The sequence below is a fragment of the Ooceraea biroi genome, chromosome 5 (genome assembly GCF_003672135.1).
Source record: "Ooceraea biroi isolate clonal line C1 chromosome 5, Obir_v5.4, whole genome shotgun sequence".
NCBI classification, from domain to species: Eukaryota; Metazoa; Arthropoda; class Insecta; order Hymenoptera; family Formicidae; genus Ooceraea; species Ooceraea biroi.
In genome coordinates this window covers 3410431-3436993 of record NC_039510.1, presented here as the reverse complement: position 1 = coordinate 3436993, position 26563 = coordinate 3410431, and the positions used below count along the sequence as shown (strand labels likewise).

General features: G+C 42.5%; 2 protein-coding genes across 4 annotated transcripts; both read right to left on the bottom strand.

Moving 5' to 3' along the window:
- Window positions 1-790: 790 nt before the first annotated feature.
- LOC105287642 (transcriptional coactivator yorkie) lies at window positions 791-18893 on the bottom strand. 2 transcript variants are annotated; one of them, XM_020034349.2, is made up of 6 exons: window positions 16327-18893; window positions 6606-6814; window positions 5042-5229; window positions 4774-4960; window positions 4605-4681; window positions 791-4515 (listed from the first exon to the last, which is right to left on the bottom strand). In XM_020034349.2, exons 1-6 carry the CDS (start codon window positions 17037-17039, stop codon window positions 4417-4419), a joined length of 1473 nt encoding a protein of 490 aa, XP_019889908.2. In that variant the 5' UTR covers window positions 17040-18893; the 3' UTR covers window positions 791-4416. The 2 variants fall into 2 exon arrangements, with proteins under 2 accessions (XP_019889908.2, XP_011351605.2); XM_011353303.3 differs by having other exon boundaries at window positions 5042-5226.
- A 104-nt stretch (window positions 18894-18997) lies between these two features.
- On the bottom strand, window positions 18998-26230 carry LOC105287643 (protein argonaute-2). 2 transcript variants are annotated; one of them, XM_026969656.1, is made up of 17 exons: window positions 25867-26230; window positions 24384-25168; window positions 24311-24320; window positions 23835-23902; window positions 23273-23632; window positions 22897-23097; window positions 22603-22723; window positions 22083-22459; window positions 21881-22000; window positions 21520-21796; window positions 21165-21329; window positions 20938-21091; window positions 20767-20860; window positions 20527-20690; window positions 20157-20421; window positions 19898-20082; window positions 18998-19810 (listed from the first exon to the last, which is right to left on the bottom strand). In XM_026969656.1, the coding sequence occupies exons 1-17, from the start codon at window positions 25877-25879 to the stop codon at window positions 19726-19728; spliced, it is 3444 nt and encodes a 1147-aa protein (XP_026825457.1). In that variant the 5' UTR covers window positions 25880-26230; the 3' UTR covers window positions 18998-19725. The 2 variants fall into 2 exon arrangements, with proteins under 2 accessions (XP_026825457.1, XP_011351606.1); XM_011353304.3 differs by having other exon boundaries at window positions 24311-25168.
- Between the last annotated feature and the right edge of the window lie 333 nt (window positions 26231-26563).

Here is a 26563-nt window from a genome sequence, read left to right as displayed (position 1 = left end):
TATTTTGCGACCAAAGCATATATGAAATTAACTTAGTTCTCTTTTTATTTTCTTTATTATCAAGCAAGAGTTTTGCAGAAAATCTTTTTATCCCGTTTTTTCTATAATGGGGCCATTTATTTTCTTGTATAGTTAAATATTGTTTCCATCGATTAAAAACCCATCGATAAACTTTACAAGAATTTTTTTAGCAAATGTTCCGTTATGCGGATCCACTCGCTTTTTACTAACGTACATTTAGAGTGAAAGGATTATGTTGGGGCATTTTTAAAGCTACGGATTTACGGTGGTTAAAAAACGCTGAGCATGTACAATTCAAAACTCTGAGCACTTTTCTTTTCTCCAAAGGGACCGCCAAAAGAATTGTAAAAGGTCAGGTATCCTCTAATCTTTCACGGATATAATCCGGGTCCGGGTGCTCTTTTCTCCAATCGGTCCTTAGAGCAATCCATGAGACCGCTGCATTGCTACAAAATTTGATCGATCAACACAATAGCAGCTTTCCTATTTGACAGTTTGTGCATTAAAAACATGTGAAATATATGCACAAAGATCGATGCAGAATCAGTCACGAATTTCATGTTCATAACTCTTCTCAAGAATCAATCTAGCGCAAATCTGATTCAAATTTATTTAGTTTTTTTTTTAATAGAAAATCTCATTTTATTATCGTTTGTACCGTGATTAATTAAGGACCAGAGCCTCTGTTTAGTCAATAGTCTTTTACTGTAATGATGAGAAATCAGGGAGGATAAGGATTGAAAGGGAAGACAAGACTACTAGTCGGTACGTAAGTAAATAATATATTTATTGTTACCGTTATCATATACTAAGGCACTTGTTATCGATATAAAAACGTACATCTCACAAATTATTGCCAATGAGCATATTTAAATACTGATATTACACAACTAATTGCTCTTTTGTTCTGTGAAAATATATATATATATATATAAATATACATATAAATATATATATAATCTCAGATATATTACGGACGCCAACGCGCAGTCTAAGTGCGGGGAGTTTCGGCCTAAAGATATCTTACGTGTTCGATCGATGTCGAGCGATCGACATGTATCTCGATCGAGGCACCTGTGTTCCTGCTTAGAGGACATCCGCGTGAAGGCACTTGTGTAAATTTCTGTATCGCAATGCTCCCCGGAACATAATCTAGACTGAGTTCAGACTAAAAGCAAGATACAGTATGGTAAACATTAATAGTATCGTTAAATTGCAATTAAAATAATACATTAGACGCATTTGATCTGACGCTTCTGGAAGACCGCACGCGCCGATCGGCACGACCAGCCGCTCGATGCAGAACGCTTTCGATTCGATTCGGCGATGCCAATCGGGGGAAGACGATAGGAAGACGTAAACGCAGCGAGCACGGCGAACTCGAGTAAAACGAAAATAAAAGCGGCTGAATAAAATTGGAGCGAGGAAATAAAAGGTGGCGAGTAAAAAAAGAAGAGGAACTCAAAACTGAATAAAACACGAGGGCGCTCCCGTCCCCGATCCGGTATAAAAGACATTAAAAATGACAGTTTCAATTACGATTCCACGTACAGCCAAGAAGATGCACGAAGATGATCGACAGCTATAGTTCATGTAAAACAAGAGTTCACGTTCACCGTGCCGCGGCGTGCGACGTCTTCGCCTTCCAGAATTTCAGCCGAAAAGTACAGAATAGTAACACAAATATCAAATCAACGTTTACATGATCAGCGCATCTTCTTACTATCTTAAGAGAAAAGAAAAAAAAATAAAGAGGTTCGGAGGTTCGGCATTCGCACGGCCGACCAGTTGAAACGAGAACCCATCAACGTAGGAGTGTGCGAATAACGAAACGTAGATTCACCTCGATCTCCCGAGACTTTTTCCGATCACGGGAAAAAGCGGGAGAGGCAGTACTAGAAAACTACGGGCTTGCGCGATAAGATTGCCATTGTCCTTAACATACGTCATCGTAAATTCACGCGACTGTTTCAGTTTCATAGCATACCACTCCCTGATCGCGCATATAAAAGGCATTTTCTTCATATACTTATATAAAAAATTAGTATCGATATGTCAACAATGATCTTCAACGCAGTCTATCGTACGTTATGTATACTGTTCTTGTTATCTACAATTGTGAAAATGTTTATTAAACATCGATGTTTGGCAGCATAACGGTGCGCTATTCGCTGATCGAATTGACCGATGAGGGAAACAGTCGCATGAATTTTCACACCTTGTTCTACGCTGCAAGCTGCCACATGTAACTAATTACGTAATTAATTAGGTAATTAATTACCTGTATACGCGCGTTATCTCCTCTACCAGACTTGGGAGACTACCAGTAATAAACGATTAATCCGCGAACCGATCTATTCTCGCAAGACAAACTCAGCGGTTGGCGATTTCCTTCCTTCTCGCCGTTTGAATCGTCGAAGAAAAGTAAAACGGAGAAACGGTCTTACGGCTAAAAATGAGATATTTAGGTAAATCTGTAAATATCATATATCTGCTCCTCCCTTGCGCGATTTTCGTACTATAACTGTACGTTGTATATAAAACGCAAGGGAAGTTTACAATCTAACAGGATTTCTCGAAAAATACCGATATAACTGCAACTCGTAACAAGAGCATAGACTTTACATATAAAAAAAATATATATATATTTTTTTCATTTTGTATTTGCTCTCCGATCGGAAATACCTCCAAGCGAGAGTAAAATATGTATTACTTACTGTAATAATTTGCGATTTATATGGACGGTTATCGTTCATTGAAAAACGACGACCGCGGTGGGCCGTCACGTTAATTAAGTGTAAAGACAAGGCACATCGCATATCGCTTGTTTAAAGAGTTACGTCGTGGGTACGTTTGCGAACGCATTTGATCATGATATGCGGTATATAGTCTGAAAACTGACGACTCGAAGAGAAAGAGATGTCCATCTCCAAGTCTCGCCAATTATTACGTAACGCACAAATTTGTATGCGTTTAGAATTCGTAACGTTCCAAGTATCAACAAGCGTTTCTTATGCCATTAAAAATACCACGATCCTCCTCCACTAAGTATTGACTACTACTACATAATATTATCTCAAAAGTCATCGATTTTCAAAATATACGAAAGATAATTTCGTTAACAATAATCACGATTTACGTTCCCAGATTGTTACTGTATCTTCGTGCTATTTATAAAACGAGAGAAAGAGAACGATGAAGCGGTAGAAAACATTTATTCATTCGTCGACGAATAATAAATTAACGGCGTTATGAATAGAAGAATCTACGATCAATTGTGATGAAGTATTGAGTTTGCAATATTCGTTGCAAGTATTTTGATATTTTCCTAGATAATCGAAAATCTCCCCATCAACCATCGACTCTCGAAGCCGCAAGAAGATACAATCACAAGCCGAGAGAGTATAAATACCTTACGACTATCTCTCCAACGGATATCGTCATGTCCAACGAAATCTCTATTCTCGTATTCGCGTTCGTTGAACTTGACGATCTTTCGCTTGATGTGTACTCTGTACACGTGTACACGATCAATTGCATTTAGAGCGTTCTCTCTTTCGAGCATGGATACACATCGAAGCGTTCTATGAACACACACGATGTCGTATATCGCGATCGATATAGCACACGTGAGGAGAGAGCAGGAAAGAGAGAGAGAGAGAGAGAAGAAATACGCGGTCGCGTAAAAATTGATACCTCATAGTACCAAGTTGCGCTTCAGAATTGGGCTTGTTATAAAATATTAACGCATTAACAATATGCTGATTGCTTAATATTAATAATATAGGTACAGTAGCTTTCGCTCTGCTTCTTCCGTGATCCGTGAGTAATATGGGACGTAGTAAAAAATTATTGTCAACATTTCTAATCTTTCAGTCTCTTCCTATCTCTCCTTTCTTTCTTTCTTTCTCTCTCTCTGTCTCTCTTCCCCTCCTTCTCTCTCTTTCTCTCCCCCTCTCTTTTCCTCGGACGGCGTAGCAAGGAAATATAAACTTATATACAAAATGCTTAGTACACAAATACAATCACACGCACATTCGCAAATGCACAATCACGTCCCGCAGCCGAGCAAAGAAGAGAGAGAAGGAGATCGGAAAAATAGGAATCCTTATACATACACGTACGTACACGTACGCACGTACACGCGTGTGTACGCATACGTGTTGAAATTGTTGAGCATTACGTGTAATTATAAAGGCCACCGTGTACTAAGCTTGAAAATTGTCGTCACGTGAACGAGGGTGCTGCTTCTGTGGAATAATCGTACTTGGTTGTTGGTAGGTTTCCGCGGAAGGAGTCTCCCGCGTCTCTCGCTGATTGAACGTATCGATATCGCACGGTCCGATCACGCGGGCCGCATGAATCCGCCACAGGTATGCCTCGTCCTTACATCAACTATAGCCATGTCAGCACGTTCTCTGGTTTGGTCGTGTTGGGGTTTATGAGCGATTGCACGTCGTCCAGTATGTCGCTGCCGAAGTCAGCATCGCTCAGCTAAAACCGTAACAAACAATGTTGACCCACCAATCACGTGTACATCATCATACTTCGGAGGAAACTTACGCAGTTTTTGAAAGACCTACCTGAAGCGATGGCAGCAGATCATCCGTCGGATCGTTCAGGGTAGACATATCGGGTGTCTCCATTGGCGCACCTCCGTCTAAAAAACAGTTAATCCGAGTATTACTCAAACGCTCGAAAACAAAGCGATGCACCTTAATTTAATATGAAAGACTTTAATGGCGCTCTTACCGCTCGTGCCATCCATGTTGTCATCGATGTTGGCGAGAAAATCTTCTGGGGTGTGAGGAAGCGAGTAAGCCGAACCCAGACCTAGACCACTGTCCGCGCTCTCTTGACGTGCGTGTTGCTCGTTAATGCCCGACAAAAACGGATCCATGGCAGCGTCCGTGGTACTCTGCCTTAGCATCAACTCTTGCTGCAACGATAAAGGAGGAAACGCGAAATAGAAATAAGAAATGATTAGACGATCCGAATCATTCGATCGATAGGTACTAACTTGACGCATTATCTCCTGTTGTCTCTGCTTCAGGCGTTCACGTTCCATCTGCAGCGACTGAAGGCGCAACTTCTGCTGACAGGCCTGCAGAGTCTGGTTGTTCTGGATAGCGCTGGGGGGTTGCTGAAGCCAGTTCTGCGGCAGCATTGCATTGGATGCAGGAGATCTCTGCTGGAGATGCGCTGCTGCTGAGAGATCAGTATAATGCAAAGATGCACAAATGGAAATTATAAATTCGGCATAAAATATTGGGTTGGCAAATAAGTTGGTTCGGTTTTTTAAGGTGGAATTAAATACAATTTTTTTGATACACGAAATAAATTTTAATCAATTATATATTGACCATTTTTATTGATGACTTCTTGCCATCTTTCCACCAACTTCATTATGCCGCGTTCGTAAAACATCCGAGGCTTATCGGCGAAAAACCAATCCAGGTGTCTTTTGACGTTCTCTTCATCCTTGAAGATTTTTCCGTTCAAAGAGTTCTGCAACGACCGGAATAAATGATAATCGGAAGGGGCCAGGTCCGGTGAATACGCAGGATGAGGCAAAACATCCCAGCCAAGACTGAGTAATTTGTTCCGAGTTGTCAATGATGTGTGAGGTCTGGCGTTATTGTGGTGGAAGACAACACCTTTTCGATTTATCAATTCTGGACGTTTTTTGCGGAGTGCTTGGTCCAATTTTGTTAACTGCGAGCAGTATGTGGTTGAATCAATCGTTTTGCTTGACGGTAACAGCTCGTAGTAAATGACACCTTTGAAATCCCACCATACGGAGAGCATGATCTTCTTCGGATGCAATCCTGCCTTCGAGGTTGTTTGTGGTGGCTCGCTGCTGTGTCCCCATGATCCTTTCCGCGTTACATTCTCATAGACGACCCATTTTTCATCTCCTGTAACTAACCGCTTCAAAAATGGATCGTTTTCTTGACGTTTCCGCAGCAAATCGCAGATGGATATGCGAGTGGCCAAGTTGGCCTCGGTTAATTCATGCGGCATCCATACATTGAGCCGAGAACGTATCCCAGTTGGCGCAAATTGTTTTCTACGCTTGTATGAGATACATTAAGTGCTGTAGCAATCTCTCGCACCGATTGGGATGGATTTTTATCGATGATAGCTTTGACATTACTTGAATCAATCTCGATCGGGCGACCGGAGCGAGGCGCATCATTGATGTCGAAATCTCCAGAACGGAATTTGGCGAACCACTTTTGACATACGCGTTCTGTTAAGGCATCATCTCCATAAACACGGCATATCTTTTTATGAGCCTTTGCAGCTCGTTTGCTCTTCTTGAAATAATAGAGCAAAATATGACGATAATGCACGTTATTTACTTCCATTTTTACAGCTACGCAGCACACACAATATTGATGTTAGTCAAACCAAAATTTACAGAAAGGTTATGTGAAACATGTACTTTCAAATGCACTCTGAAGTTGCGCGATAGTGTCGAGAAAAACAAGAGTGAATTGGAAAGAAGTTGCACCGAAGCAAACACCGAACGAACTTATTTGCCAACCTAATACTTGGATTTTGGACGAGAGACAACTTACGAATTCGCGGATCGAACCACGAAGTGGTGCGGGTCTGGTGATTGATGAAGTAGAGCTCGCCCTCGGCTGTGCGTGCCTGTTCCCATCCATCGGGTAGTGGACCAAGTGAGTTGGACTTGCTGCTCTCGACTGCAGCTGCCACTGCCGCTACGCTCGCTGCTGCGGCCGTTTTTCGTGGATCCTCCCATGTCGTGGTACGCGTCAAGTGACTGCAAAACCACATTGGCTAGCATTAGACGTGGATGCGGGATGAATAATCGGCGAGGAAAAGACAATGACATATCATTTTGTTGCATCGATAATTATGTTAAACAAATAATAGATCCAGATAAAAATGTACTCGTTGCCTTCGGTTCCGTCGAGATAACGATATAATTGTACCTTATTATAATTATTGATAATTAAAAAAATCAACTTCCGTTGACTTCAGGATGTCATATCGCATGCTTTAATGTTCACTTAGGCCGTGCGATCCGCGGAAATTGAATACGCGGCACGACGCGTACAGTTATCCACATATAGTAGGCGCGTGCTAAAAATACTCCCATTCAAAAGATCGAGGCGAAGCAGCGGGGCGACGTGGGTTAGAGAACGTAGGTTTTAACGCCCGAAATAAAAGCGATCTTTTAATCCTGCCGGAACTTTTATTGCACGAGGAAACTCTCGCGGTGGTTCCCATGGGCATGCTCGACACGTTGCAAATTAGCTCGAGATAAGAAATTGTTCTCTCTCCCACGTTCTTTATCTCAAGATTGAGCAAATCTAGTTCAATGATTATTTGCTAAATAGTTCTTCGATCATTATTCGCACAATACTGTTGTGACCATTCGATTGGCAACTATTTCTAATTTCCCTCGTCTTATTTTTATCTTTGTTTGAGACTATTTCGTGTGAAACAATTGTAGAGCGATGCAGCTGGTGGCTGCTCATTCTATTGGGTTGGCCAAAAAGTAATTGCGTTTTTTTCCAATAGATGGACATACATGTCTTGAAAAGTAACTAACTTCATTCTAAACCGCAAATTCATTATGTAGGTTAACAACTCACAGTTCAAGCTTGTTTTACAAAAAGAAAGTACACGATTTCGTTAACAATTGTTTGTTTGCCGTCGATTTCAAAATGGAAAATCAAAAAGAACATTTTCCTCATATTTTGTTTTATTACTTCCGAAAAGGGAAAAACGCTGTGCAAGCTCATAAAAAGTTATGTCATGTATATGGCGAAGATGCTTTAAAACTGCGGCAGTGTCAAAATCGGTTTACTAAATTTCGATCTGCAGATTTTAATGTGAAAGATGCACCACGCTCAGGAAAGCCAATCGAAATTGACGATGACAAAATAAAGGCACTGATCGATTCGAATCGGCGTTTAACGACACGAGAGATTGCTGAGAATCTTAACATATCGAAATCGAGTGTTGAAAACCATTTAAAACGACTTGGATACATTAGTAAGCTCGATATTTCGGTACCACATGAGCTCAAAGAAATTCATCTCACTAAGCGTATTGACATCTGCGATTCTCTTTTGAAACGTGAGGAAAATGATCGATTTTTGAAACGTATGATAACAGGCGACGAAAAATGGATCGTCTACACAACGTCAAACGAAAAAGATGGTGGAGCAAGCGTGATGAACCTGCTGAAAGCACTTGAAAAGCAGATATTCACCAAAGAAAGATCATGCTGTCAGTCTGGTGGGACTTTAAAGGTATTGTGTATTTTGAGCTGCTTGCAAGGAATCAAACCATTAATTCAGACGTATACTGTCGTCAACTGGATAAATTAAATGATGCCATCAAACAGAAACGTCGAGAATTGGTGAATCGCAAAGGTGTTGTGTTTCACCATGATAACGCTAGACCACGTACAAGTTTGGTCACTCGTGAAAAATTGTTGCAGCTTGGATGGGATGTGTTACCATGATGTTACCACATCCACCATATTCGCCAGACCTGGCACCATCAGATTACCATTTGTTTCGTTCTTTGCAAAACGCCTTGAATGGTAAAACCTTTACTGCTGATGAGGATATGAAATCGTTGTTGGAATTGTTTTTTGCTGAAAAAGATAAGAACTTTTTTGAGCGCGGAATCATGAAGTTGCCTGAAAAATGGCAAAAGATAATCAAACAAAATGGACAATATATTGTTTAATAAAGTTTTTGTTTCCCATGAAAAATTCGCCTTTTATTTATATAAAAAAAACGCAATTACTTTTTGGCCAACCCAATATTAAGAATGCTACTGAGAATTATCTGATGCATTTATAAAATACGGTGCTTGGCTCCGCGCGTTCGTCGCGATACAGTGGATTTAGTGGTCTACGGTCTTCGAAAGACGGTAAAAGAACGAGAGGAAGTCTGTTTTGCAGAGCACGCGCGCGTGACGTCATTGCATGATTATATTTCTGCACCCACACATCAAGCCACAGACCTACCTGCGTAGCGCGTACCTGCCATGCAAACAGGCACGCGTTTGTAAACACCATACCGACACATGATGCGCTCGATCGTTCGATTCGATCAATTTATCGATTACCTTCAGACTATTTGGGCGATACCGTCCATCATTGCAAAGTTAAAGCAGCTCAGATAGAAGAGCGAACCTTTGACTCAAAGAACGAATATTGCAAGTCCTACAGTCTATTATCTGTTTTAATCAGTTATGACTCATACAATGTTTGTCTTCCGATAGTCAGAAGTATATATACTATATCTTATTCTTTTATTTAGATAGATGAGAAAACATCCGATGTGCTTCTCTTCGTTTTCCCTCGATTTTCCCCAAAAAGGTTCTCATTCTTCATTCTCCTCATTCCGAAAAAAGGATAATTCATGTTCCAAACGTACGATCAGCCGATAGTTGCAATCGTTTATCACGGATTGGCGTTGTCACGGATTGCACTTGATCTAAAGTTCGCAACAGCGAGGGACACCCTGTATAACAGCGGCGCAACTGCGCTTCTCACCCCGAGACTGTGCTATGAGCGAGCCTCTCTTTCTCTCTCTCTCTTTCTTTCTCTCAGAGAGCCTCTCGGTTGGCCGGGGTCCAATAAGAGGAGCGGCGCCGTCCGTTCGCCGCTGCCACGGGCCACGGGGATCATCGAGCATGGGAAGAGGAGCAGCGGGGCCAGGGCAACCGAGAGGGGCCGAGGAGCGCGACGAGCAGCAGCGCGTCGGAGAATTATAAGAGGGTTCTGTGCTCGGAGCGCGTACACGGCATACGGACTCTACGGTGTATTTTTACTCCGGACATCACGGCGCCGGACAACTCGTAAATAGACACTCTCGCATTGACGCTCTCTGGCGCTCTCTGCTCTCCTTCGCGCCGGCTGTTCCCGCGGCCTCATCTCACCCTTCGTTCCCGGGAGCGCCCTCGCCCTCTTTGGCTCTCTCTCTCTCTTTCTCTCTCACTCGCGGCGAGGATTTGCGAATGGTCCCCACTGAGATCTAGAAGAAAAACCGCACACGCAGCTATCTAATCGACGATAGTCGGACGAATCGAGATGCTTTTCGTTCAACGGCGATCAGCATCCAAATCTGCAACAGATTTGTTGGTTTCCATCGGCCAATCGGGATTCGTTCTCGAGGAAGACTCTTCGACCTCGTCGCGGTCGGACGTTTCGCATCTAGACTCACGTTTACGCAACGCTGGCCGGAAATGAGTTAAATTTAAGTACAGGCGGATGGAAAACTGCACGCGGGCGTAGTCGGAGGTGCTTTTCGAAGGATTGCTCGGCGGGTCGGCGTCGCATTCTAAGCGAGGTCGCGTGATATTTCGTGGTGCTGACGCAAGTAACAAAAACGTGTCTATTGTACCGCACATGACGCCGAAAACGCAAAGTGTAATCATCGCACTCTGCGAACGCATTACGAGCCGATGCGATTATCGTCGGGATTAACGCGGAACAACGCGAGTGCAGATGCGATCAGAGTGTCACGCGCGATATTTATGGAGCTACTCGGAAGCACTAACGGTACGCGAAATTTCAAGTTAAGAGCATCACGGCTTTATCCGCGTCGGGATCGTTGATGTCGCGGCCTCACCTTTGCGGAAATGACTAACGCGTGCCTCAGAATCTAGCGTTCTCCATTATCCGAACAGCCACGTGAGAGGACGATAATAACGGATCACGTGAAGCTGAACACTTATCCCGCCACGATCGGAACATTGATAGAACTTCTTTGAACTTTGTGACATCCAAAGTGTTGTTCGAATCGAAATTCCACGCTCAAGTGCGTTCGAAGCGAATGATCTTGCTTGAAACAAAAACAGAACACCTCTTGAAATACATATAATACATGACATAATGTAAGCGAAAAGGTAGAATATTTTTGTATCCTCTTGCTATTCGTCGGGCAATCTCGCGCTATGCGTCGCGCATCGCTCAACGCTGCCTTGAACTTTCAATACGTTCGTCTCGTACTCCGAGCGATCTGTCCTCGTGTCTGGCATTCGCGTTTGTCGTCTAAGCTCTCTCGTGTACAGGTGTGCCGGGGTCTTTAGCCTCAGCGCGGTGCGGCGCGGTGCGAGGAAACACCGTCGTCTCTGCCAACGACGGATATCACGCTACCACTATCGATAAACTTCAAACGTGTAAACTAGTTTCTGGGACCTCGCACCTAGTTTGAGAATTAGCCTTCGAATTTCCTTTAGAGACACTTTTGCCGCAAACTGTAAAAGATGCAGAGACGAACGCGAGGAAGAAGAAACAATGTAACATAAACTCATTAATATCACTCGTGTTCGGCTTCTTTTTTTTACGTAACGCGTCTTCGCTGCCGCTTTGTACTCGAATCGCGAGTCTGCATGACAGGCAAAAGTTCCACCGCGAAAATGATAACGAAATACGTATTTATCGTTCTACTCAACCTTGAAATGCAATAGGACACTGATGACGCATACGACTTTCACCGGATTGCATTCGGGAATATCCAGCGACCAAATGTCCTCGAGATTCGTGCTGATTGTAATTTTGTAGAAATGTCATTTATTTTATTTAGAGAAAGAGAGAGAGAGGGGGGAGAGGGGCTAAACCGTTATCATTTGTTATCTGATCAGCTGTCATCAGTTGTTATCGTATCAGCTGATACTTCAATCGCCCAGAGCCTTTTACTGCCTCCTAAATGCTGAATGCTTGAATTTCTCTATCAGCGTGCGTTCGCCATTTCTTCCGCGCGATCCGACCAACAAGAAAAATATCCTACCCCGATAAAACGTGACTCGAACGTAAGTGCTTTGTGAATCGACGCAAACGACGGAAACCTTGAACGAACACGCTCTTGCCTGACGAAAGGCGAGCATCACGATAAGAACGCGTTCGATTACTAACCGAAAGCCATTGTTTCACCCGAGTCTGATAAAACAATCGACGAGGACATCTTCGGAGGTTTACGAGGTGCTCTTGTATCCTGGAGATATATTTTGTCGTATTTGTGTAATATGTATCTTGATTATTTAATATTAACATAATATTTAATCTTTAGATAAGAGACGTAGCTTCTCGGCATTTTTCATAATATTTTAGGTCTTAAATTTAACGCTTTCGAACAGTGTAGTATTATTAAACGTATCTCTATACACACTGAAATTTTAAGAAATGCGTTTCTAATTACGTTTGATCGTAATTTAGTCGACTCTCTATTTCTTCCCAAGATCTGGACATTACTATAAAACTAATATAAAACTAATATAAAAATAATATAAAATTAATGACACTGATATAAAACAGATAATGTTATTCAGGCAATTAATAAATAATTAGAGATAATCGTTAATGAGCCCTATAAACCCTTATCTATTAGAGATAATCGACAAAAATTGAATTTAGAGATTGATTCATTACATGTACGTTTGTATAAAGCAGCGATAGCTGCGTTATTATTTATTTTTTCTGGAAGTGGATACGTTTCACTCGAAAATAGCCATGCCGAATATTCTGAAAACTTGTTGACAACGTTCAGCGGCGACTATTTTCCTTTTGTTTTCCGGATGACATCGAGTAAATTTGATCTCCGGCTCCGAATTTATGTTGCGCGTGTTTTCCTTTTACAGGTGTGCCTCATATTTTACGTTTCCCCGAAACAACCAGCAGATCCACGAAGACCAAAAATTAGCTGTAGACGCTAATTCCCGCAAAGTGTTTGTCGCGACAGCAATCGAGGATGGAGAAACGAGGAGAAACGAGGAGAAACGTATCGGAATACGTACAAGCGAGTTTTAACTAGGACTGTGTGCGTCCGGACGCGACGCCTAATAAGAAAGAACCGTGTTTTTCTTCGTGTTCACGTTCGGAGCAAAAATGCCACTAAAATAAAGCGTCAAGTTTTTACGGGAGCGGCTCGGCCAGGCCCTCGTTAAAACATTCGACGGTGGAGCATATCGATAGTACACATCGATTGATACTTCCCTTCTAAATAAGGGTGTAAAACGGGCGCGATATTAATATACGACGGTAGTGCACGATCCAAGATCACTCTATCCGCGAGCGTACGATTCACTCGCGGCTCAAGTCACGTCTCAATTACGCAAATTAGATTCTAATAAGTACCAAACGCTGGACAAGATCCAAAAGCTCGGAGATGGTCGACGTCGACGGTAATTGGATCGATGCGTGTGAAAAGGAGCCGAAGAGCGCACGAGAGAGAGACAGTTGGAGAGAGTGAAATAGAGGAGGGAGAGAGCAGCGGACAAAAACAAAATTAGAACGAGAAGAGAATAGAATAGGACAAAATAGTGTGGTCTTATTATTACACGACCGACCATAACTCGTTCTGAAATGAAACGAAATTTCAGGATACGTAGCGTCGTCGGAAAGGTATCGCTGTTGTTATTACAAACAGCAAATATCGCTGTTACTACATTATTATTAGAGGGAAAGAGAGGCCTTTCCGCGGTGGGGCCATTACCGCATAATGCAACGAGCGTGCAACTCGCCTCGCTGCACTTTGCATCGCGCTTTACCGACGAGCTCGCACTCACCGCGCCTCGTATTACGCCTACTGAAAAGGAAAAAAGGAACGAAGAAAAAGAACGAGCTCCGCTTCCGCAAAATTTGCCGACGTTTCGCAGGGAACAGAATACACATTTCTAAATGGAAAAACCGAAGTCTACCGGGGAAAAAAGCCTTGAATCATTCACAGGAGAGGTTCAAAGCTTAGCTTGCAATACTCTATTAAAAAATAAGCACGATGGTCGCAGCAACTGTTGCGGAGTTGCGACATGGTTTATACCAATATTACCATCGATTTCTATACGTCTGATCTCGTTAATAAAAGGGAGAGTAATGGGTACGCGTATGGTAGAATCCGATGGCGGAATAAATAACTAATCATCGGATTCGGTCGGCCAAGCGCGCTTCCTTTCTTTCGCGCGTGTTTCTGTTCCACTCGCCACATCGCGAATGAACGCGAGAGCCAGAAGGAGAGTTGCTTTCGCGCGATTCGCGCATAAATTCGACCGCGTGCACTGCAGGAAAAGCTAGTGGCGTAACACGTGGCAAAATTCCAGCGCAATGCACACCGAGGTGCCCCCTCTCATTTTCTCTATGCAAATTATTGTGTTTCCATAACGTGATCTCTCGCGTATTTCATGCATCCATATCAAGACAATCACCAATTCTAAAAAATGATACTCATGACGATAATAAAAATGGTAATAAACTTCGAGTAATCGATATTCGGCCTTCGACCGAAATTAGTTGAGGAAGTCTCGATACAAAGACACGTAAAAACAACGGTGCGTCTTCGCAAAAGTGCTTCATTATCCATTCGAATTGCTTCTCGTCGGCCTTCTACGCGATAATATACCAGGAGGTAAATTTCAATCGTAAAAACGCGCAGGACGCGCATAATTAACGCATAATTAGCGCATTATCTTCGCACTCTTCTAAATTGCTTTGCATCTCAAGGCCTACTGTTGATAAGTTTTACAACATTCACTGTATCCGCATAATAGACATCTCGTTGCGTAATAATCGCCAATCAACAAACCACGAGATTTCAAATGACGAATATGTCCCAGTAAACAAATGTTACGAGAAAAGCAAAAGCAAACGAAAAGAAAGTTGCGGATCAAAGCTATACTTTTTTTCTTCTTCTCGTTTGTCTCTTTTTCAAACGAAAGTGCACGATATTCACGTTCTCACGAGCACGCCGAAACGCATTCTTCAGAGATGGTTCGACTCGCACTCGTTCTCATGATTTACAACGACGGCAGATAAAAACGAAATGGATTCGCATGTTAGTCAAACGTGATCGCTCAAATCAAGTCTCTCGGCTAAGAAACCGATTCTCATTACATGGCGTTCAGGGACACATCAGTAGACAAAGGAAAGCTTAGGCGTCTCGTGGATAAGCCGTGGAAAATTTCTAAAACTGTTCATCTAACATAAACTTTTGAACGTTATCGATGAGGGAATCTTTATGTGAGTTTTTTGAAATTTCTCGGAAGGCAGGCTATTAAAGTGGATAACAGTACATTGCACTTTTTTATCGCGATGTTATCACCATTAAGTTATCGTTAATGCGAATCGACATTAACATCTTCGGTACAACAAGTAAAAGTGGAGGACAATTGTGATGAATCGAAAAAAGCTATGAGCTCTGTAATGCGGGTCACCGGCAGGTTCATCGGAGTAGGAAAGAAACGGAGCGAGCGGACAACGACGGAGTTTCCCACGACAGGTGACACACGAGGATCCCGACAGTCGCAGCGGCGCAGGTGGATCAGGTTGGGAAGCTGAGATGCATGGTGGGAGAGCCAGGCATACCTCCGGAGGCATCGGAGAGGCGCGAAAGAGCATATCTCAGGAGTGAACATAAGGGCCCCTACCGCAGGCTCCGTGGCGCCCCGGAATCGCAATCGCGATGCCGACGTCATAATCGTTGCGAAGAGCGTCGCATTACAATAAACGATAAGATGAATCCTTGTTCCAAACCGATCTTATTTTTCATTATATATATTTGACGATTTTTCTGGCCTACGGAAAAATATCAAAGCAATAATCTTTTGTTTGCGAAAGGATTTGTAAAAGTTCTGAGAATGACGGCTAATTAACTATAACTAATAGATTGTACATACGAGCGATAATCCAGCTAATCCAGAAGATGTGATGTTCCAAAGGCAAGGAACTTTCCAAAGTCAAGAATGGAAAGGAATCTAACGGAAAAACTGACCTTTCTTTTGCCATCGATTATTTTTACCATTGCATTGTAAGGAGAAGCTGAGCGCCCAAAAAGGCAAGCAAGGAAGAATAGAGAAAAGACGGTGCAAAACGGCACGATGAGATACTAAGGACGCTGCTGGCCTTGAGGTACACGGAGGGACTCTTAATGCAGTAAGGCGTAGTATCAGTCGTGACAAGAAACAGAAGTTCTCGATGAACCGTACGAACAAGCCATAACTGTGCGCATAGCGTACAATCTAATCTTAAAAAGACAAAAGTATTCCATCGAAAGCAGATATACTCTGCATTTCCTCTTTTCCTCTGCATAAATTACGCATCGTTCAATACGACGTACAAGATGAGCCGCTTGCAAACCTCGACCAAAATATTTCTCTGCACTTCTCAAAAGCATTAACAAAAGTGAAACAGGAAACGATACGCGAGACAAGCGGTTCCTGCTGAATGTCGAATTTCGAAAGGAGGGTCAAACTCACCCTCGTTCACCCTCTCGTCGAGGAGGGCGAAAACAAGTACACTGGAAAAGATTTACTCACTTGAGGAAGTAGATCTGGCCCTCGGCGGTGCGCGCCTGCTCCCATCCGTGCGGCAGCGGTCCCAGGTCGTCGACCGTGCTGATGACGTCGTAGCTGCGCTGCTTCTGATGATGGTGGTGACGCGCGTGCGGCTGCGGCGCGTGTTGCGGCGCCTGTTGCGCCGAGGCGTACGTCTGCTGGAGGGAAGCTGGGCTGCTGTGTGCGCGGGGATGCGCGACGGTCAGGCCAGCCGCCGCTGCCGCTGCGGCGACCGCGACCGCACCCGCAGGATTGTTCGCGCCGCCGCCGCCGGTACCTCCGCCGGCGGCCGCACCGCCAGCCGCACCACCGCCGGTACCCGCGGCACCCGCGGCGTTACCGCCACCGGCGGCGTTTCCGCCACCGGCCGCGCCCCCAGTAGGTGCACCACCACCGGCGCCGCCGCCAGCTCGCTCGGTGCCGCCGTTGGGCGTCGCGACGACGGCCGCTCCGAACGCGGAATCCGCCGAGTTCTCGCGGGAGTGCGAGATCGAGGGGCTCTTGCTGCCGGCGGACGGTGGGTTGAAGAAAGACTCCGGCAGGTTACGCATGCGCAATGGCACCTGCAGCGGTCGCTTGGAATCGGGCTTCAGCACGGTGTCGAACAGCGCCTGCAGATCGGACTCGGAATTCTGATCGATCCTGACAACGAGGTTGCTCTTGGACAATTGCTCCACGTCCTGGTTCAACGCCATTTTGGATCACACGTTCGCTGCTGATCGTCTCGCTCTCTCCGCTCTCCGCTGCCTCCGTCTTTACTGTTACCTGTGTCCTTGTCTTTCTCTTCTCGTCCGTATCGCCACGTCCTCGTCACTCCTGCATCTCTCCGTTCCACGTTTCTTCCTCCTTCGTTCCGACTTCACTCCCGAACACGGTCGTTTCCTTCACGGCACCTATATGCGCACTCGCGTTACATGCGACGTAGCAGCGGCGGCAGACTTCTCGTTCTCTTTCTTCGCCTTCCTTTCTTCGCTGCGATCGTTTCGTTCCCACGAGACGGCGTCGATAATCCCTTCCACCTGCACGTCTCGCCGCGGCGAAATAAAACAGTCGGAGCAACGTCGTCGCCGTCGTCGTTGGACACCAGCAGCAACGTTCCCCGCGATACCCGATGGGGATGGTCCTCCTTCCCGCTGCCTACCTCCGCTCCACGATCGCTTCCCGATTTGCGCGTTGCGAGCCGCCTGCACCGGTCGAGACTGCGAGACTAGCTTTTCTCGACGTCGATCCCACCTCTCCCGATGGATCGGCTCGCCCTACCTGCGTGGACTCGTGACGAGTGCGAGAGCACAGGAAACACGACCTGAGAAAAAAGAGAGAGGGACAGGGTAAGAGGAGGAGAGAGAAACAGAGAAGCCGAAAGAGAGAGGGAGGGAGAAGGGGAGAGTGCTCTCTCGAGTCTCGAAAGATCCCGCCTCGCGCGTTTCCTAGCAGCCAACGCGATCTCGATCGCACCGATCGCGCGGCGTATCCGCGGAACGAAAAGACGAAGGTGTCCAGAGAACCTCTCGCGAGGTCGCGGTACGCGCCGTGCACATTCGAGAGCGAGACCGAACGCGGACACCCTTGTCGGGTACGTCACTGGGGCGATGACAATGACGATGACGACACCGTCACGTCAAACCGCGAGAAACGGGTTTTCGCGCGTGACAAAACTCGTCACACCGAAACGCGTGGACGCGCGACTCCGATCGGCCTCTCTGGTCTGCCTCGCGATGCAAGTGAACGCCCGAGACGGCTGTCGAGGACGGGTGGACGCGAAAGCGCTCGGTGGAGGATCACGAGCGAGCGCGACGCGACGCGACGCGACGCACCAAGCGGCGCACGGGAAGAAGCGAGTATCGCACGGCCTATTCCGCTGCTTGCGACTGGTCGCGGCCCGACTCGGCCCCGCCGTCCGATCTCCGTGCGGTGACTGCTGCCGCTCCGATCCGTCGGACGACGTCGCGTTACGCTAATTCGAGCGAGTTGCGACGATCTGGCAACCTGCGCGACCGCGCCGACGACGATGCGCAACTCTGGCAACTCCGCGCCTCGCCGCGAGTTCTCCGATCGGAAAAAAAGCGGTACCTCTTTACCCCTGCTGCCGCGCGGTGTGTTGGATCTCGCCCCCAAGCGCCACCGAGCCAACTCGAGTCAAGGCGAACCGTTCCCGTCGTCGGCCTGTTGCGCCTTGGCAACCTCTCGGCTTCGAAGTAGCTGCGGAATTAGTGGAAGGGGAAGGGACTGCGGAAGGGAAAGGGAGGCAATCGTCCGGCTGCGTGCTCAATGCGCGTCGCGCGCACGTCAGCCATGGATTCTAGTTACTTTTACTAGTTATTTTATTAGTTATAGGGTCCCAACACCCTCTTTCCTCGAGAAGTTTCGAAAAGGTCGTCACCACGCAGGCTGTCCTCGCACGTGCGAAATAAATAATTATAGCTGTCTACCGAGTACAAATAAATTTAACTAACAAATCCTGCACACTTATTTCATACATAGAATTCCTCATTCCTATCAATATGCCAAGACAAAAACTTTCTGCTATTTTTGTATCGTAATTACTTTTCCAATTAGGTCATCAAATTTTATTTTCTCACGCACTTTCCATTTTCAAACGACTTACTAATGGAAAAAACTATTGGGATAAAACTTTATTTGTAACAGGACTCAATTGTAGGATATAATCTTTATTGTTTTTAGCATTGGAACATAAAGGCATTGCGAGATACACATCCTTAAAATTAAGAGAAGGCATGATAACAATATATAAAATAATAATGTATATCTTATCCGTGATAGAAAAACAAAGAAAGGACTACAATTGTCGTATGTTGACTATCCATATACAACTGTGCGTAATAAATTTATGTAATTGTAAGTTATGTTTGTCTGTATCTCCAAAAATCTCCGAGAAATAGCACACTCGGATACGTAAGACGCCTATTACTTGCAACAAGTTACATAGAATTATATAATCGCAACATTCAATCATTCATTTAGAGCCATTTAAAATTTAGTAGATAGAGGAAAGACAGTTGTGTAAACTATGAAAACGAAATAAGCAATTCGTGTCATCAAAAAGCTAATTATAAAACAAAGCAATCATCTAGATAGTTCATATCTTTCTTTTCTAATGCAATAGTCCTTGGTAACACATTTTAGCACAGTTTGCTCCCTCATATATTAAAGTCTTGAAAAACTGAAATTATTTCTTTTGTTTTTCCATTATTATATAAATGCTTATCATAAACAAAAAAAATTCCATATGGACTTTACATCGATCCACAAATCTCAATGATCGGAAACGAGAATGGCGAAAGACATCTCGTGTCAAATTTGAAACAATTCTCGACTATCTTTCACTCGTCTCATGGGAAGAAAAATAACAAACCTTTATTTTTAAATAAAACACATTGGCGATCCCGCCATATTCATTTTCAACTTGTTCTGCTCATCTTGTAAGTTTTGCAGAGAGATGTCGACCCTACAAAAAAAATGGAAATAATTTACATGCCGTATGAATTTTTGCAAACTGGATTAAATAATATTCCGGTCTATTTGCACTACTTACTCCTGTATCAAAGCTCTGCCGCGATAAGCTGCTAGATGAGCATAATAAGTTGGTGCTGGATAGCTTACGGCTCTCGTGCAGCGTGCATACATGTGGCAAAGGTAATACGTCAATTCCTCAAGATGGTCTTCAGTAAATTTGGCCTCATTGCATATGCATCTGTATTTGGTAGGTCTCGCTGTACCCTACGATTATATAATTATTATAAATTGACTCCATTATTGATAAATAACTATGATCATTATTACAGCAATCTTACCTGAATACTCGCATGTGACACGAGATAGAAATCGATATGATTCGGGTGCGTAATCTCTGTATCAACGATTGTTCCCGCTCTCACATTTTTATTTTTAAAATCTTCCGTGTCCCTGGAGTCCGTGGGGAAGAAACGCACGTGGTGTCTCTTCTGAACGACCAAACAGGTCACGGGAATTTTAATCTTGCATCTCGCACACGCTCGTTTAATTGCATTTAATTCGTAATACATAACTTGCCCAAGTTGTCCTTCGCTAACTCCATCTCTGAATGTTAAAACACATATTGTTAAAAATTGAACTTTTTCTTTACGTGTCTAACAATTTAGTGAAATTAAAATGCAATATTAAAGAGCGTTCACCAATACACACCGATAATAAATGATTCCATTGGGTAGACGGTTATTCATCTTTCCGTAGATCAAAATTTGTGATATGATTATGTTTTCGAGATCCATGATCATTTCCTCCTTAGGCTGTTGAAGTCTGAGCTCAATATTATACTGGAAGGCCGAGGGAGTGCTACTTGCAGCAACCTGTAAAATAATAACATACATATATTCCGTGCACATTAGTGTAGAGAAAAGATGCTTCTAATGTAGTTTTACTCACCGCTGCTATGGAGGGTATATTGATGGCATCAGGAGAAGGATGAGTTACATCGGCGCCAACAAGCATACAAGAATTGTTTTGTAGACACGCAGGCCTAAAAGAGAAGGAAAAAAGAAACATTATTTTAATCAAAGATATCGAAGGATGAAAACTGTCGCGCTATTTACTCACATTTTCAAGAACTTATGATTAATGCCGTTCAGCTTGGAGTTTATCTTAAGAAGAATATTTTTCACTGTAGCAGGATTGCATTTCTCCACATTTCTGAGCTTCACGCACTGTGTAAGCACGCCTATTTCCAGTTCGGTAATCTGTTTTACTTTGCCTAACAAAATATAAATAATTAATATAATTCCGGAGATACGTATTAGGAAAATATATAAAAATTGTGCACTTACTGTATATTGTGTCCGTCCTATCTGATATGACGACTATTACCAGTTTTAGTTTCTTACAAGAATTGAAATAATGTTTAATCTCGTCATAATTCCTAGTCCTCTCATCGATCCTTAAAGTTTTGAAAGGAGTCAGCGGCTGGTTGATTGACATGCCCAGGCCCCTCGCTGAAAAGAAAAAAGGAAGACAATGTAACGTAAACATTATCTACATAGATAGAATAATTCAAAATCTCGATTCGTCAATTAGCACGTTGTAGCCTTCTTAATACAATTAACGTTAACAAACACTCCGGATTTACGAGAAATATCAAATCGAAAAAAACCAAATCGATTTAAATATACTTAATATACTTACCATTACTCTGCAACGCTTCCGAAAACCTTTGCATTTGATCTGAAATGTTTCTCAAATTGGTCAAATTAAGAATCGTCCACGAGTAATTCTCTAAATGCATGGCTTCATTAAACTCGGACGGCTGCCATACTCCTTTGTTCACTATCGCCGTCCTTTTGGCGTATTGCAATTGCGGTGGAGGTAAGACTCTAGCAGGCACCTTTTTCATTTCCGTTTGGACAGACAGGTGGAATTCGTTTTTCATAACATTACTCTCATTCACTTGGATCCTCGCGAACTGTAAGAATACATAACATAAATAGGTCCGTCGTAAAATCTTCATAATAATAATAATAATGATGACGAAACATGTAAACGTTACCGCATCTTCGATCCTACGTTTGCGAGTAGGTGCATCCGTCGTCGTTTGTTTTATCATCTCTCTAACTTGGTTTTCACTCAGCTTCCTATTAACGGATTGACCAGCCACGATCGTACATAACTGTAAATGTTTACGTAAATTTTTAATCATCCATACTCGACATATGTAATATAATATTATTATTAAAAAATGTCTTACGCACTTCGGCAGGCAATGCAATGTTTCTCTCCTTCGGGCCGACGCAAATGACAGGCATGTTGGGTAGAGATAAATTATAGTTTTTAAAACGCGAAAAGTAGTTCGCTACCGTAATGTCCACGCCTTCGTGAGAAAACGTCTGTACGTTAGCAGGAGCGCCCAATCCATTTACACGATATGTACGCTTCGAGCGTGGTTGATTAGGTATTTGATAGTTCACTTTTAAACCTTTCAAATATTTTTCAACTTTCTTTTTGTCTATTTCTCTCTCTTGTGGTCTACCTCCGTATCTATCTCCATATCTACCGCCTCCCCCTCCTGTAGTAAACTCGCCTATCAAGTCAATAACGTTCTGAGGCGTAGGAAATCCTTTGTGACAAACTGCATAAAATACATGAAGTATTATACAGAGATACTTAATACAAATACAATTCACGAAGTAAACGCGTCGTAATCATTGCGAACACATTTACTTCGTTAGAATCAAAATGATAGATTCATCAGTCAGTGTTATAATACTTTACCATCGACATTTAGAAATGGTTTCCAACCGAGCACAGCCGACTGAAATCCACCGCGCGACAGAGTTAAGCCTTCTCCTAATTTTTCAGGACCATCTACCTTCCAATGCAAAGATCTCCCAACCTACAGTGCAGCAATAATATATTTTATGTATTATGCGTCCAATATATTTATTATTTATCAAATATTTCCACATGTATCAATGTTATTTGACATTAATACATTTAATTATTTAATATTCTACATTTTACGAGATATTTAAATAACAAGTTTACATAACACATTTTATTACTTACGCTCAAATTTCGTGATTGAGGTGCATGACGCATGATAATATCCAACACTTGTATAGCGGTTTGATCTCTATCAGCCTCATCAAGACCAGGTTCCAAATGTGTTATCCAGGACAGATCGATGTTAGCTACCTTTTTCAACTCAATTTTAAATTTTCTCATTTGGTCACGCTCACTGTCATAAATTTCAATCTCAGCCTCCATCTAGTCAGTCAAATAAAAATTATATATTAATATAAAGCTATTTATATAATTGTATTGTACGAATATTACACAAAGTTTATAATTTCCTACTTATTTCAGAATTATACAAATAACAATCAAACTATAATTTTCAGATTTAGAAAACTGCGCGTGTGCACACACATATTTTACTTACAAAATCGTTGAAAGGAAGATTATTTGCACTGTATGCATTTTTTTTCCCATCAAATGCCGGGTACCTATTGCCAAAGTAATCGGTTCTGCATTGTTCGAAAACTTCTCTGTATAAAGATTTCGGTGCAATAGGCGAAATCGCTACATCATAGTGAACCGCATTTGTCACAAAGTTTTTATTAAATATGATTTGGAACATATTGGTCCAAACAGAAGTCGGTATCCCTTGTGTTCCAGCTTTCTTAGGATTATTCCTCTTTGGTATAGAGAGGTGATATTGTTTTAATGAGGAAGAGGTCAGCTTTCCTTTTTGAGTAGTTTGTGTAGACTCCAATGTATCTCTCAAAGCAAGTTGAGACACCTGAAGAAAACAAGACGATTTTAAATTTACTTCAAGTAGAAAAATAAACAAGTATGTGGTGTAGGTGTGCAAATTAATTAATAAAACACCGAATTAATTTGCATAGAAATATAAACAAGGTGTTGATTGAATTCTATTTGTAATAGACACACTTAATAGACATAACTTTATAAATAATCACTATGACAAATAACGATTATACCTGGGATGATAGCTCAGCTTCTTTTTGTTGTGCTTGTTTAACCGACGGTTGATCACCATCAGGACCAACTAAAACAATAAATGAAAATAAAATCAGAATCATAGCAAAAATTGTTATATATATATATATATATATATATATAATTCTACATAATTTTTTACATTCTGCCTATATGTAAATAAACATGCACGCGTGCGCACACAAAACATATGCCCTGTTTTACTCGAAATCATGCAAATTTATATTATTATCCAGAGTATCATGATTTATATTTTTCACTTTCAACTATTTTGTGTCTATACATCCAAATTTTAAATAGAATAAAAATGCAACAATGTACATATAAAATATTCTAAAATATTATTTATTCTCTTGCAAGATGTAAATAGATGAGGAAAAATTCAATAGACTACTTGAAATTCTGTATTCCTATTGCCGAGATGGACCCAGTGATCTCTGTTACTGTTGTGACAAACCTCGTGGTGCTTGCTGCTGTTGCGGTGGACCCCAAGCTGCTTGTTGCGGTTGTGGTGCCTGTGGTGGTCGTACTTGCTGCTGTTGCGGTGGACCCCAAGCTGCTGGTTGCGGTTGTTGCGGTGGACCCCAAGCTGCTTGTTGCGGTTGTTGCACTGGAGGTCGTAGTGGTCGTACTTGCTGCTGTTGCGGTGGACCCCAAGCTGCTTGTTGCGGTTGTTGTGCCTGTGGTGGTCGTACTTGCTGCTGTTGCGGTGGACCCCAAGGTGCTTGTTGCGATTGTTGTGCTGGAGGTCGTGGTGGTTGTATTTGCTGCTGTTGTGGTGGACCCCAAGGTGCTTGTTGCGATTGTTGTGCTGGAGGTCGTGGTGGTTGTATTTGCTGCTGTTGTGGTGGACCCCAAGCTGCTTGTTGCAGTTGTTTTGCCTGTGGTGGACCCCAAGCTGCTTGTTGCGATTGTGGTTGTTGTGCTGGAGGTTGTGGTGGTCGTACATGCTGCTGTTGTGATAGACGTGCTTGTTGCGGTTGTTGTGCCTGTGGTGGACGTGCTTGTTGCTGTTGCTGAGGTTGTACTTGCTGCTGTTGTTGCAATGAAGCTGATGATGCTGTTTGTTGCTGCTGCTTTCGTGCAGCCCATGCTCCTTGTTGTTGAGATGTACCTGGTGTGACTTGCTGCTGTTGAGGTACTTCTGGTTGCTGTGAGGTATGTTTCTGCGTTTGCTTCTGTGACTCTTGTTGTTTCTTTGGCTGTTCTTTTTGCTGTTGCTGTTGTGAAACTTGTGATTGTGATTGTGATACATCAGAATCAGCACCAGAAGTTGATGCACCTTCCTGTACATTCTGTTGCTTCTTCTTTTTTCCTAAAATAAACAGTCATTCAAGTTTTATAGATATCGCAAAAAGGGTGAATACTTTCCTTATAAAATAACTTTTTTTTAATATTAAAACACCAGGAACATAAATGTATGTAGCAACAGCACAAATATGTTATTTTACTATTAGGTTTAGCTTCTTAATTTCCTAAACATTTAGTCTACTTAACATATGTTAGGTTCATGCAAAAATAATTGCGGTTTTTGCTATTAAGTTGAATACCAAACACTGTAATTATTTATGCTCCAACCTAATATATGTATACATATATAAAAGTAAGATGATACTGTTATCTTAAGACTTGTTCAGATACATTTCTATTTTGTTATATGCATTCTATTCTAAGATTGCTCCCTGAACTTTAATATAATTATCATAAAATGTTAAATGTAAGAATCCAAAGTTTATATATTCTCGAGAAAGATATATTATTTCTTTGACCTATTGCTTTGTTTTTTAACTTGTTTATGTGTACACTAAATTCCTAAATTCCTAAATTCGCAACAAATAATTTTCATGCGATATTTATATCTTCGATTCGCTAAGCATGTAATGTTCCAGCAAAAGGTTCTTGCAGAAGATTGATTTTTATTCGAAAATTATTAAAAGAATTGTCGAATGACGACATACATCTGTAAAAGTCAACAAAATGGATCTTGTAATGGCTACATATGGTCTACGATACCTTTCCTCGTCATCTCGCTTAGTGTGTATTCGACGGAGTTTCCAAGTGGATTATGTGGTCTATCAAGTCACTTGCTAATGACACTGATTGCGCTGAAATTAAAACAGTTCCAAACTCTCGCACAATAATTTAACCTTGAATGTTCTTGAACACAACGTGATACCACGAAGGTACGAAGAATTCTGACAAATATCGCTATCAGTACTGCTTGATATAACCCAGTACAATCTGTGTACGTGGATACCCGACGTCCCGACAGTACAAAATGAGGAAATCCCCTAATTTCATGAAATCTCTTGATTACATATTAGCGCAAAAAACGCCCTCTGAAGTTCGTTTTTCGTTTCTCCTGCTTCCCTTTTTTCAATTCAATTGCATCTTACAAAAAATATCTTGTGTAATAAATTAAAATAATCCTATATCTGAAATGACACTACACCAAGTGAACTAGCTACAACCAATCATTCCTCAGTATGCCTAGTTATTCCCTAGCATCGCGTCATATGCCTGCGGCCCATCTACGTCCATGAAAACTGCGCATTACACTTCGACCGTGAATGTGTCCCCAACTAACCAATTTCGTGGAGCATCTCTATCGATAATGTTTATAAATATTCAAGATTGACATATGTTATGTGACAAGCAACATCTTTATCGGAAAACTTTACGAGAACCTTTACTTGCTCGCAACGATGTA